The sequence below is a fragment of the Arachis ipaensis genome, chromosome B01 (genome assembly GCF_000816755.2).
Source record: "Arachis ipaensis cultivar K30076 chromosome B01, Araip1.1, whole genome shotgun sequence".
In the NCBI taxonomy this organism is placed as follows: Eukaryota; Viridiplantae; Streptophyta; class Magnoliopsida; order Fabales; family Fabaceae; genus Arachis; species Arachis ipaensis.
Window position 1 is genome coordinate 115,043,964 of NC_029785.2, and position 15,059 is coordinate 115,059,022.

General features: G+C 35.4%; 1 protein-coding gene and 1 pseudogene across 1 annotated transcript; both read left to right on the forward strand.

Moving 5' to 3' along the window:
- Positions 4,458-5,334, forward strand: LOC110272049 (annotated as a pseudogene).
- On the forward strand, positions 9,244-12,563 carry LOC107611139 (probable receptor-like protein kinase At5g61350). Its single transcript, XM_016313101.2, has one exon. The coding sequence runs from the start codon at positions 9,773-9,775 to the stop codon at positions 12,314-12,316; it is 2,544 nt and encodes an 847-aa protein (XP_016168587.1). The 5' UTR covers positions 9,244-9,772; the 3' UTR covers positions 12,317-12,563.

Genomic DNA, 15,059 nt, shown 5'->3' on the forward strand with positions numbered 1-15,059 from the left:
AATAAAATGAGATTTTGACCCTACATGCAATGTTCTAATGTTATATAGTCCTTATTATTATGATGAATAATATATTTTGTCATGCATGGTCCAATATAAGCAGAGCATGCTATAAATTTTCTACCAATACCCATTTAAAATATACTTTGATTTTGGACCTTTGTTTTTGCATTTCCATCAAAATATATTTTATATCAAATTGACAGTACTAAGCCTAGTAGCCATTTATATATTATGGTTTTAGACCTTGGTTTAAACAGTAAGCACCTTCCATTGTAAGGAAACTGCTTCTTTAGACTAATTGTTTATAAAATATTTGAAGTTTATATACGTGAATCTTATAAGCAAAGAGCCCATATTTTTTAGCACTGCTATTCTGTTCCACAAATTATTCATGTGAATATTTTTTATGTTTTATTCAGCCTACAAATTGACCTCTTTTCTAAACAGGATAGCTTAGAAATTAAATAAGTAAAAAATTGTCATTTCATAACTATCTCATTATTATCTTTATTTTAACATCCTTGTTAACTTTTTTAATGTTACAGTGAACCCAATCCATCATTGAAGGACAAAGTGACTTTAGACTCATTAGCTAATTCTGTTGAGCAATTGACCCAAATAGTCCAATCTCTTGTTCAACGATTGGAAAATAATGTCAGCTCTCCCTATAAGGTGTTTAAGGTCTTTGGTTCCAATTCTAAGACTCTTAACCAACAAAGTAGTGCGTCGAATAATCCATTGTTGCTATGCTGTATTGAGAAGGCCAAGACAGATCTGTCCATTGCTAAAAAAAGGAGAACAGATTCACTTGCTCCAATCAATATTCCTGGATTAGAGCTACCTAGTGTGAGTACTAAGTAATAAGTAGTTTATTATTATTATTATTATTTCACTAATAATAGTTTTTTTTATATATTTAGTGGGTGCAAGTCTGTTTTAGACCAACAGCTTCAATGGGTTTGGACGATACTGAACTTGCAATTGCAGCATACTTGTATGGTAATCATTTGATGGATAAGTAAGTAAACTCAATTAGAATTTTATTTTTTAACGGTGTTGTTGATTTGTTTAGCTATTTTTATTTATGTTAAATTATCTTTGGCAGCTACGAGGAGGATATAGTATTTTCAGAGCTTACAGCTCATAGAGATGTATTCAGGAGCTTGATGCCAGGAAAGCCAATCGTTTCTCTTGTGCTAGACTTAGTAGCAAATATGATGAAGATAGAGTTGACCAGAGAAAATGGTTATTGGTTTTTACCCAGAATTTTTGTGGTAAGTATATATGAGTGTATACTAAAATAATATTGGTAGTTGTTATTTGTATTGTGCATATAAACTAGTGGCTGAAATAATGTAGCTGTCAGAGAAGACAAAATTAGATCCCAACCGTTTGCCATCTTGTATCACATATGTTTATTTGGGCAAAGTTGACTGCTTAAAAAGAGTAAGTTTATATCATTTTAAATTCATATTAGCAAATATTGGCATAAAATAATTTTAATAACTAAAATGACTTTCTCTTTATTAGGTCTTTATCCCTGTATCTGAAACTACTGACGAAGGTCATGAACACTGGTACCTTGTAGTGATTGATTGTGTTAAAAGACAAATCATTTTGCTAGACTGATGATTGGAAAATTGACGGTTTAGAATTTCACAATAAATTCTCGTTGTAAAGTATAGTTTCTAAACCAAACAATAATCCTTTCATACAAAAATTTGTTTGTCATAAGTACAAACCCCTAAAATCTATAAACCGAAGTATTTAAACCTCAGGTCGTTCTCCCTAGGAATTGCAATAAAATGTCCTTGTTATTGGTTATGAGTTGCATATTTTTGGGGTTTTGATAAGAGACATGAAAGATAAATGGCAAGGAAGTAAACTAATAGCTACAAAGGTCTTGGCAAGGTTTGGTGGTCAAGGATCTCTATCCTAATCACTAACCACAACATGAGAATTGGCAACGATCAATCCCATTAAGTCATCCTCTAACTAGTAGTAAAGAAAAGTCAAATGAGCTATATCAATCCAAGTCCATAAGTCCTAGTTCTCCACCAATTCAATTAGTGAGATCTAGAGTTAATGGCTCACAATTATCAATTACTTGGACATTAGTAACTCAAGAGTTCCTAAGTTACCTTCCCAAGCCAAGAGGAACAAAATCTATACTAAAATCCAACCAAGCATTTTATCAAACACTTGGAAGGCATAAAAGGAAAGCATAGTGAAATTTCAAGAGAAGTAAATCTACACTACTCAATTGCAAGGAATTAAACAATAACAAATCAAATGAACAATAAAGGAATATGAAAACATAAATTGCATTAAAAGGAAAAGGAAAGAACAAAAGTGCATCAACATAAAAGTAGAGAATTACAAGTATTAAATGCTAAACTAGAGAGAAGAGATGTAGAAGAAGAAGAATTACAAAAGGAAAAGTAAATTAAAGCATGAAATTAACCTAGATCTAAGAAATTCTAATCTAGATCTAAAACCTAATCCTAATCCTAGAGAGAAGTGAGAGCTTCTCTCTCTAAAACTAACTTTCCCTCCAAAACTAATCTAAACTAAACTAATTATGACTAGGTGTGTAATGTGTGTCATTCCTCTTCAATCTTTGGGTTAAATAGCATCAGAAATGAGTTGAATTGGGCCCACAAGGCTTCTAAAATCGCTGGCCACGAGTTGTATTAAGTGAATCATGTGCAACCATCGGCGTGTACACGTACAGTGCACGTCTGCGCCCTTAAATGTGATGCAACTATGGCAAATCTTATATCATTTCGAAGCCCCGAATGTTAGCTTTCCAACGCAGCTAGAACCACATCATTTGGACCTCTGTAACTTAAGTTATGGTCGATTAAGTGCAAAGAGGTCGGCTTGATAGCTTTTGTGATTCCTTCATTTCTTCATGAGTTCTCCATTTCTACATGCTTTTCCTTCACCCCCTCAATCCAATCCTTGCCTCCTAAATTTGAAATCACTTAACAAACATATCAAGGCATCTAATAGAATCAAGGTGAATTAAATTTAGCTATTCTAAGACCTAAAAAGTATGTTTTCACTCTTAAGCACAATTAAAGGAGAATTTACAAAACCATGCTATTTCATTGGATTCATGGGAGAAAAGTTGATAAAACCCTCTAGATTTAACTCAATATAAACCCTAAAAATGGGGTTTATCATAGACCCATTACCCATTGAGAAACAGTTCAAGCGAAAGAGGACAACCTTGAAATTAGTAACTATATTTTCCTTTTTTTTGTTAATTATCTACATATATGATTAAAAAAGCAAACTCTAACATAGACACAAACAGGCCATTTATTTGGACGAGGTATTGGAAGACCGTTCATTCTATGACTTTGAGACCACTCCAAATCTGATTTCTTCACAGTTTGAATTTGAAGAGCCAGAAGGCCTTCCCACCCTCGAAGCTGGATCGTAAGATCGTATAATTAGTAGTTATTGATATGAAATTTATACAATTATATAATACTCTAATATAGCTTCCTCGATATGTAGGAGTGACGCGGGTGTATGGGTTACAAATTGGATGATAGCTTGTTTTGAAGATGATCATTTTAACATAAAGGTAATATTATGCATTAATCTTTTCCTTCGTTCTTTCTTTTATATTTAGGTAGTTAAGCCTAATGTGTAATTATTCAAATTTTATTAGATGGATGATGGGATTCGCATGAAGATTGCAATCTCACTCGTGTCAAAGAATCATAATATGATCAGCTATAGGGTCAAAAGAAATGCCATTGAAAATCTTAATAAGCTGTATGATAATCACCATCGTGATGATTATGAATTTCCACAATATTAGATTTACAACATAGGATATTTTTTATTATTTTCTTGTGGGCATATGAACCGTCTAGTGACATACGACATTATATTTTGTTTACGTTTGTGTTGGTATTTGTTTGCCGGATTATTTAATGTCTCCATTTGACTATGTATGAATTTATACTCTTTTGGTGATCGAAATTTAGTTCTTTTATACTCTTTTGGTGATTGTATAATTTAAATTGCAGTCCTTGCACACTGCAGTACAAGGTCCTGATAACTCAGCCCTTGAAGTACAAATAAGAATACAGGTGCCAAATGATTTCAAATGGGCTAATTCTTTATACTTTATTTCTTGACATTTTATATTATTGTGTTTACTAGAGGATGCATGAGTATGCTGAATATGGAAATGCTGCACATTGGCTGTATAAGGAAACTGGAAATCCTTTGTCATCAATAGACAGCATGGATGAACCTGAAATAGAAGAATCCTATTTCTCCAAGGATATAGAAGATGGGAATTCTTCAGATATTTTGTTAAGTAAATATAGGTCATTGAAGCCTGGACATCCAGCCCTCACGGTAGAAGGAAGTCACCTACTTGCTGATGTAATCATGAGGTACATAACACTACGTTGTGTTAAAAAGCTGACAATACTATTTGTGGCTTATGAATTTTCACCACCTTTTCACTGTTGAAAAGGATGAAAGAGAATTGTTAGTTGCTGTCATCTTTGGGCTTGCAGCTTCTGAAGCAGTAGCTGACAGAAGATCTTCTTTCCAGATTAAGCGATGGGAAGCTTATGCACAACAAATTGATGAGAAAGAGGAGGCCCGTGATGAAGATGATGATGGTGATGATGATGTTCAGTGGCAAACGAATACATCTATTTATGCTGCTCGTCAACGTATCCAAGAACAGTTAAGTGCTGTGACTGCTGATATGGTCATGCTCTCGAAAAATGAACCAGAGAAGAAGAAGAAGACAGAAAGCAAGGGTTCTGAGAATGGTGACACTAAACTATGCAATTGTGGACAGGGAAGTGAAAGCATATTTAAAGAAAGGTGTTGTAGCGAAGGAATTGCAGTCACATATTGCTGTATTTCCTGTATCTGCTCAGGAGAAGATGAATGCACTTCTTGAAGGATTATTTGATGGCGTCGAAAAGGGTTTGGAAAAGAAGCTACCAAGAGGAAGAATCACCTTGCTGCTGCAGTTGCTGGAGATGATGAGGGATCGCAGCTGTTATTGCTCAATGCTGTTGAGGAGTTCTGTTACAAGAAAGGTAGCAATGCGTTGAAGGAGGTTGCACTTATTCTGAAAGCCCTCTATGATGTTGATTTGGTGGAGGAAGAGCACGTCGTGTATTGGTATTCAAAGGGACTGAAGGGTGATAAGAAGGACTCTCAGATATAGAAGAATGCTCAACCATTCATTGATTGGCTTCAGAATGCTGAATCAAAATCGGAGGAAGAATGAGAAAAGTTTGTGCTCAGTTCAGAATATTGAAGATTATGATATCACGTTTACTTACTGTTATTGTCCTCAGTTTGTAGATTTTCTTTACTGTTGTGTCCTTTTATTTTGAATAAAGGGTCTTGTTTTGGCCCCTTGTGTGGTTGAAGTGTTGCTAGAGTTCATGTATGTGTCTGGATTATGCATGATGTTGTGTTCTAAGTATTATGGTTTTAGTTATATATTCATTATAAGGTATGTTTCTGATTATATGTGCCCGTAGATTACATGAATTTTGTTGGTAAGGAGGATGGTGATGTTGTGGCGACGGAGGGAGAGGCGTTTGGCCACTTCAACCGTTGAAACTATGTGGCCTATGCTCGAAGCTGCATACAACACTATTCTTTCTTCCATCTTTCTTTTTCTTTCTCTCTCTCACACACACTCACTCCTCAACTATCTATATTGTTCATATTTGTTAACTTGACTTTTAGTAGTTGAAAGAAGCCTTATAATCATACATGTTAAATGGTTAGGTGAGTAACTGATTGATTATTAACCTACACAAGAATATGCTTTTCAAATCCCATTGCATTCGATATTCATTTGCTTCTTTCTTATAGTTACTTTACAAGATGCACTTTGCTAAATTATGCAAAAGAATCTCAGCTTAACTTGTCACCATTGGATTGGGACACTAAAATATACATCGACTTATATAATCAGTCTTCACTCATAACTTGGCTTTCAAAACGGTAATCAAGGAGATCCGTGCCACCTCCTCACTGTTTCTTTGGTGAGGGTAACCAAGCTAATGCTCGTTTGCAGTTTCCACAGCCAAATGGTTTTCTCTCCTATTTCGATTCACTTCCTTCCGATGGTTAATCTCTTTCCTACAAAATATCAAATGCACACCATGAATATTTGGCTAAAATAATTCTTATAATTTCGTTCAGTATCACATGAAAAAGGTATTTAAACATTATCCAATTGCAGCAGTGGCCAAGTCTCATACCACTAAATGGGATTAACAACATAGATCAAATGGCATAACAATTATGTTCAAACCACAGAAAGAAAAATTCGCTTATGATCATCTAGATCTCCTCTAGCAAGAAAAAAATTTAAAGAAACAATATGTATATACTCGGCAACTAAATATGTCTGATCAAACATTCACAAACACACATGGCAATGAAGAAAGAGCTATAAACCTAAACTCAAGTCTTGACATCTACAGAAATATGCTGCAGCACTTCAACATTTTAACTGACTAACATACATAGTTTGCATAAAAAAAATGATCTGCAAGTATTTTATGTGCTGAAATGAGAAACCCAGCTTTAGTGATAGGTAGGAAAACAGAAATTAAAGTATAAACAAGTATTAGATAATAAGTTAACCTGAGACAATGCCATAGTGCATCATAATAAAGAAGACCAACAATTCTCCGCTTCCTCTCTCTATTGCGATCTCCACCGCGTTTAACCACTGGTAATTGCTTAATGCCCTTGGCTTCCATTAACTCCTTGGCCACAGCCAAACTGGTATTGGGATAACAAGTTAGAATTCCACGCTCTCGTCCACGATAGGTCATGCTCCGAGTACAAACAGAGGAAACTAAGCATGTATTTTCCTGTCAAATATTTAATTTGAAATATTATTTGAGACAAGACTAACCAACAGGTATTGTAGACAGTATAACTGGAATTTTTCAAGAATAAATCAATTGACATTTTTATCACAGTAGTATAACAGGAAGATCCAGGCATGAATTTCACTAATGTATTTGTTCATTACTGCATTTAAAACCCATTCATCAAAGCTTTAATATATCATCTTAGCAATTGTATCCCTACCGAACCAAAACATAGAAACCATTTGTTATGATTTTATTCTGAAATTGGAACCCTCACTTATTTTCTATTATCATATATTGTAAAAGGAAAGAACAGGGGGGAAAATATACTAATCCCAGAATAATTTGCACAATGATTTTTAAATATATAAAGAGAAGAAGCACTTTCTACACACATCCACAAATCCTGAATCCCTCATAGAAGTGTTACTAGACTTCTCGGGAAGACACCTTCTGATGTCACCATATGTCAGTATTCCTTCCAGAAAACCTTCTTGATTAACCACTAGCGCACAGTTCTGGTGGCCATCATGAATGCATTAGATTGCATCTTTCAGGGTTGCAGATGATTAAACCTTCAGATAGCTGTCAGACATGACCTGAGAAACCTGAAAAGAGCAATAATGACATTAATGAAGGCATAAAGTTGATGGACAAAAAAAAAAAAGGATCACATGTCAGCATTTTGCTGGAGAGTTAACAAGAGAAGGATTATTTTTATTGATTAAAAGCTTTTATCAACCTTAAGATTTTTGAGATGAAGTTCCTCGTCAATTGCTTCATGATCAGCAGCATCACCAACAACAGAGAGTTCTAAACCATCAGCAGCATTTGCCTGTCTCCAGTTACCTTCATTTTCATCAGCAGGTGAAACTGGAGAATATCCTTTAGGTGAGTTTCTTGTATCAGATTTGTTGTCAATTTCCTTCTTCCTGTTTGTCACAGAGGGAACCCATATTGCTAATCCAACAGCCCCCTAGGTACAAAGTTTACAGTAACACAGTACGACAACTGTAATCAATAAGAATTACAATAGGACAAAGTACTCCCTTTATAATAAAAATATTATGTAAAATCAATAAAATATTATGCCATAGAGAAACAATTTTCTTCTGCCTTGCTTTAACATAAGATACAGGGAAACAACCAATGAGAAAATGAGCATGTAAGAATATACCAAACATCTTCTCTTGTTCAGTCAAGGTAAAAGAATGCAGTTTGCAAATTTTTTATTTTGTTAAACATAAGAATAGGAGAACAGCAGAAAACTGCACATGTAACTAACTTGCAAGACATAAAATAAACATTAAAAAAAAGGAATTACTATTGATAGAACCAACTAACCTCTTCAGCTAACGCTTCATTGTTTTTCATTGCATTGAGCCAAAAAGCAGGTACTCCTTTTTCTACAAAACTAAATCAAAATGTTATCAGTGAATGAATTGAAATGCTATTTAAAGAAAAGGTGTGATCTTGTAATTAGTACCTTCATCCTCTTCAGCACCTGCAATTTTCTCCTCTACTATTCCTTCAACTTCAGTGACACTATTAACTATTTCAAAGTGCTGCATCCATTAAGAATTCAACAATTCGTCAAAATTAACAACTAATATCAAATCACATACATTAAACCAAATTACCCTAATTACAAAAATTACACCAATGCTATAATAATTCAAATCACATAAATCATAGGAGGGAATTACCGGAAGGGAGAAGCTGACGACAGTGATGAAGAATGAGGAAGATGGCAAAGAAGACAGCGAGAAAGACGGAACCAGGAAGAAGGCGAGCTCTCTGGAACCAGGAGGAAGGCCACGATGACCTCGATTGCAAGACAAGAGAGGAGAGAGGGAGAGATCTTGCGTGCGACGCACAGTGAGACAGATGAGAGAGATCGAGCTCCAGCGAGAGAGAAAGAGATAGAGAGAGACAATAGGAAGAGGAGAGCAGAAGATGAAGAATACTGGAAAAGGCGTGATTCAACGAACGGGTTTCTGAACCAGATGATGAACAATTTTGATTTTTTGTTTTTTTAATATGTTTTTGTTTTTGTTGTTTAAATTATTTGAAATTATAAAATTAGAATTAATTGAATTTTAAAATTTAATTAATTTAAAAGGGTATTTTTGTCTAATCAAATAAAGGAAGAATGTTTAAGTCTTTTTATAAAATTAAATAAAAAATATATTTTTATTTTTATTTAATTAAAAGAGTGTATTAGTAAAAGTGGTGATATATTAAATGTTAATGTGAAAAATAAATTTCACGTAACTTGTTACTACTTGTCCATATTTTTAATGTATCAGTACGTATGAATTTATTATCCTACCGTAGCAAACACGGATACTAACAAACAGAATCATTTACTTCTTCAACAAAAATACGGTTTTGCATTTTAACTATACTCACCACGTCGAGCCCGACTGGAATGGATGTTAACGCGTTTTGCAGTTTCATTTATCTTAAATACTAGTACTTCACAACGAACATCCTTAGTTACATTAATCAACCATAAGAGTAACTATTTCTGTTCTATTCTATCTATGCATTAACACAAACAAACCCCCAACATGCAAACCAACTTTAAACTCCTTTTTTCCTTTTATTACTACTCCCTCCCAACAAGGTGAACAAACTATATACACTCTCTTCAATAATTCCCTTTAGTTTCTCCAAATCCGGAACAATTCTATCTCTTTTACCATCCTGTATACACCATAGGCATATCTGCATGAATAGTTTAATACTGCTATATCTTAAGCTTTTTTGAATTTCTGAGTATTAATTCATTCATAAAATTAATTACTATTCATGTATTGTAGAGTATCGTATTCAATTCTGAGTATTGGAATTTACGAAACATAACAATGTCTTCACGTCCACTTCTCCACCACCTTTCTCTTCTGCTTCTTCTTCTCTTCTTGTTCCTCTTAAGCCACACAAATTGTTACTCACCCTATGTTAACTACCTCATTGATTGTGGCGCCTACAACCACACACACCTCAACGATGGCAGAACCTTCAAATCCGATCGTCAAACCACGTCCCTCCTATCCACAACAGAAGACATCCAAGCTTCAAATCACTCACCAATCGCCATAACCATGCCTTCTTCTGTTCCTCCATCATCACTTCCATTGTTTCAAACCGCTAGAATCTTCGCAGACGAATCCACATACACCTTCTACATCTCCCGAACCGGCGGTCGAATCTGGATCCGTCTTTACTTCTACGCTCTCCCTCACCCTTCCTATGATCTCGCAACCGCTTCATTCTCCGTCCACACCAACCACTTTGTTCTGCTCCATGAATTCTCTCCCAGAAACAACGACAATCTTGTTTTCAAGGAGTATCTCGTTACCGTCTTTGAGAACAGATTCTCTCTCAAGTTCAAGCCCATAAAGAACTCATTCGCATTCATCAACGCAATAGAGGTTGTCTCCGCCCCTGACACGCTCATCTCCGACTCCGCCACCGCCGTTTCGCCTCACGGAGAATTCAAAGGACTACAGCAATCTGAGTTCCAAGTACTGTACCGCGTTAACGTCGGCGGCGCAATCATAGCCCCTAACAATGACACCTTAACAAGAACATGGGAGCCTGATGATACTTATAATGCAAATCCAAATGGCTCTGTAAACGTTGCTGTTCCTTACAAAGGAATCAAATACCCTGAATTCGGTGGAGCAGATTTGATTGCTCCTAGCTTCGTTTACGCAACGGCGGTGCAGATTAAAGATCATAAAGACATGCAGTTTCAAAGCAAGGTGAATCTAAGTTGGATGATGAACGTGGAGAATAGCTACTCTTATTTGATAAGGTTGCATTTCTGCGACATTGTAAGCAAGAGTCTCAACCAATTGGTCTTCAGTGTCTACATCAATGGTATGGTTGGTGTGCCTGATTTGGACCTTTCTTCTCAAACCAGAGATCTAGCCACAGCGTATTACCAAGACTTTGTCCTTAACGCTTCCGCCGTCGAAAACGGTTTCATCTTCGTTCAGTTGGAACCCGAGGATCTCCAGCAGGGGACAAGCAACGCGATCTTGAACGGAATCGAGATCATGAAGATGATCAACTCGGCAAATAGCTTCGACGGTTTGTTCTCCGTCGATGGAGATTACAAAGAGCAGAGTTTTCCGCCCAACGCGGAGATGAGGACGTTAGCTTTTGTTGGATTGGTATTGGCATTAATAGGCCTAGTGTTGCTATTAATGACATGTGTTCAAATGAGTAAATCGACTAAAAGCTGGGAAGTGCAAGCAGGCTTCACTTGGTGGATGATCCATCCATTCTATTCAAGATCGTTTTCCAGAGTTCGCTCTCCAAGAAAAGGGCCTAAAAGGTTCTTTCATCTCAGCGAATTACAACGCGCCACCAACAACTTCGAGGAAAGTAGAGTGATTGGTGTTGGAGGCTACGGTAAGGTGTATCTTGGAAGATTGAAAGAAGACAACATGAATGTGGCTATTAAGCGAGCCAATGGCGGTTCAGGACAAGGCTTAAAGGAATTCAGGACCGAGCTAGACATGCTCTCTGAGCTGCGCCACCGCCACCTTGTGTCGCTAATAGGCTACTGCGATGAGAACTCGGAAATGATCCTTGTTTATGAGTACATGGCTAATGGCTCGTTTCGCTCTCACCTCTACGGTGCCAACCTCCGTCCCCTCTCTTGGAAACAGAGGCTCGAGATTTGCATCGGTGCCGCTCGCGGATTGTACTATCTCCACACCGGCGCAGCGCAGAGTATCATTCACCGCGATGTCAAGACTACAAACATCCTCTTAGATGAAAACTACGTCGCGAAGGTTTCGGATTTCGGATTGTCGAAAACCGTCCCTAACAAAGCTTATGTTAGCACTGCAGTGAAGGGGAGTTTTGGATATCTTGATCCCGAGTACTTCAGAAAGCTGAAATTGACACAGAAATCTGACGTGTATTCTTTTGGTGTGGTGCTTCTTGAGGCTCTGTGTGGAAGGCCGGTTATATGGACTTGTCCGAATTCGACGCAACAAGTTAGCTTGGTTGATTGGGTAATGGAACGTTGCAAGAGAGGCATGGTTCATGAGGTAGTTGATCCCTCCATTCTTGAGAGTATAAACCCTAAATCCCTAAAAATGTTTGTGGGAGCTGCTAAGAGGTGTTTGGAGGATCATGGTGCTGATAGGCCTAGCATTGGTGATGTGTTATGGCATTTGGAATGTGCTTTGCAATTACAAGAAGGTGCATTACATGTTGATGCACCAGAATATAATTTGAGCGGGAAGAATTTAACTTGTTCTCAACAAGGAGGGCAAAATGGAAATTGTGATGTGGTGGATAATGATATTGATAATGCAGATAATTTGGGTGACATCAAAGATGCTAATGCTGCTTTGTTTTCTCAGATAGCTAACCTTCAAGGGAGGTAACATAGGGATTTGCAAAGGTTTCAAGAGTATAATTTATACAAGTCATTTGGAGTAATATTTAGACATCAAATAGTGATGGAATAATAGAAAATGTTGAGTAACTAACTCTTGATTTTATAGAGAGATCCTATTAATCTCAGTGATATCAAGTGATATCAAATGTAATAGGCCTATGTAAAAATTATTTATGTTTATTGTTTAGCTTAGTCTATTTTTTAAACAAATTTAGGATGATACATCCTATTAGGTAAATATTTTATAATCAAGAATTATGATAAAAAAAATAACAATTGCAAATATTTAGAAATGGTTCGAAATCTAATACCTAAAAGTAAAATATAATTTTTTTTACGAATATTAGTTTTACGTGCATTAAAATCTCTACTCTGTCAATGATGAAGAAAAAGAAGGGTTTCCGGAATCAATAACCAACAAGGAAACAAGAATAAATTTACTTACTAAATTTAAATCAAACAATACTTTAAGAAATCCAAAGTATTTGCGGTGCAAGGTATACTCTACAGAATTCTAAAATAAAAGTTAAAAATAACAAAAGATAATAACTTGATAAAATGCAACTAAAATAACAAGTTTTTGCATAAAGAAAAATACAAAATTGAAAAGAAAAACATGTGGAAGGAAACTTACACAGAGAACTAGCTTAGACAAGTCACAAAAAATCGTTAGAATGTGTGAGAGAATAAGTGTGTTTTTGAGTGAGAATTTTCAATTTTTTGGTCGTTGCTTACCACTCTGTTTATAAACATTTTCAGCCAATCTTGCCATATGTCGACTTTGGAGCAAACCAAAAATAATTGTTCACGCCAAATGCAGACCAGGTAACTGTCTTGCACACCAAGTTCACCAATTTTCTTAAACAATTTCACCTTTGTAGAGATGATCACCATCGAAACTTCTTCGATCGAACGCCTCATTTTTGAGATCGCTTTCTAGGCTAAAAAATTTTTCCTAGGATCATCATCATTGTCGAGGCTTTATTTTGAGGCAGGATGATCGATTCTTTGCCACAATTAATTTTGTTTTAAATAAATTCATGATACTCTTTAACTTTTCAAGTAACTGTCATTATCATCATGACTCCATTAAATATGTACACGTCCTTCCACGTTCCATCAATCTTTTTGCACCTCTTCTATTTCTCAAATTTCATCTTCAAGACACACTTATAAAACTCAAACGTTATTTTTCTTCTCTCCATTCCAAATTTCACCCTTCCAGAACCCTCTTCTTTCTTTGAAGTAACGTCTTTGTCATTGTTGACATTACTGTCATTGTCGTCTTCCAAGCTTCGAGCTTTCAGCATTTACATCGAATACTTTAATTTGGTATGCCTTTCACTATTTATAGCAACAACTTATACTTTTCTTTTTCATTAGCTTTCTTTAACTTCTGCAACTAACAATCATGACTGTTTCCAAAAAAAAAAATGACTTTTTAATTCTCTTCTTTTATCCTAAAAAATCTCTTCATGGACTTCACTAAGGACAATCAAAGCTTTAGATTTGCTTAAGCATCTCATGACATTCCCATCAATGCTCTTTTTGTACAACTCATCTCCAAATATCACAAAATTCATCGACTGCAGTTTTAATTTTCGATTAGGCTATGTATTGATGTTCTCCAATTATCATGATCCCATTTGTTTATAACCATTACCTCTCTTTCTCTAATTGGTACAAGAATTTATTGTACCTTTGCCAATTTTTCCAGAAAGTACTGGGAGAGATTCTATACTTTGAAATAACTTAAGCTACTCATTTGCTTCTTCATTTAAAATCCTTGGGATAGGGTCAAGGACACTTATCGAAATGATACCAATAATTTCCATATTGTCGAAAAGTATTTTTCCAACACTTCATTTGCACATTTAAACTTTTTCGACAACTATTTTAACACTAATCAGGAATCTCCTAAGATTTCAACATCTTGTGCCCCTTTGTTAATCAAGATCTTTAAACTTAGTATTAACGCTTCATATTCAGCCAAATTATTAGGACATGGATACTTCAGAGAAAACAAAAACTTTGATGAAATATCATCTGGAGATATAATTAAAATAACAATACCAGCATCATCTTTGTGTTTTTGACCCATCGAAGAATAACTTCTATGGCTTAACCTTGATATAATTTTTTCTCTGGCCATTCAGATTGTGTAACACCCTCACCACCAAAATGTCACGCTTCCGGCTGCGCCACTCTGATAGTGAGGATAGTACGACTACTCATCTATATATAACTATAATAAGTAGAAGTCCTTACCTGAAATTCTTAGTGACTTTTCTTTGAAAAAAATTGGTATGTATTTTTTTATACACTTTATTTTCTTCTAAAAATAAATCACATTGATATACATAAATACATCATAATTCATGACCGCACTTCATATTTACAGTAGTTTATACAAATAATATATAAACATATATAATTACAACTCCTATTCCTCTTTCAAAAGATATAACAATAACAAAGGCGATGGAACATCTAAGAAAACAAATAAAGCACGCCCAATATTCCGCAAACTCTTTTGAAGGCTTTGTCATCTGTTTCTTGAAAAATATGGGATATAGAGGGGTGAGAACCAAACCACACGGTCTTCAGTAGGAAGAGGGAATGCCACAAATGTAATAGAAATAAATACACCTAGTGAACACATATCTCGAAAAAGTTTATCTTTATAAAAGCTTGCATTCTTTATTCTTTTATTTTTAAATCATATATAC

Bases quoted from the DNA above. Each gene is read 5' to 3' on its own strand.
- LOC107611139 (XM_016313101.2), top strand. From the start codon at position 9,773: ATGTCTTCACGTCCACTTCTCCACCACCTTTCTCTTCTGCTTCTTCTT.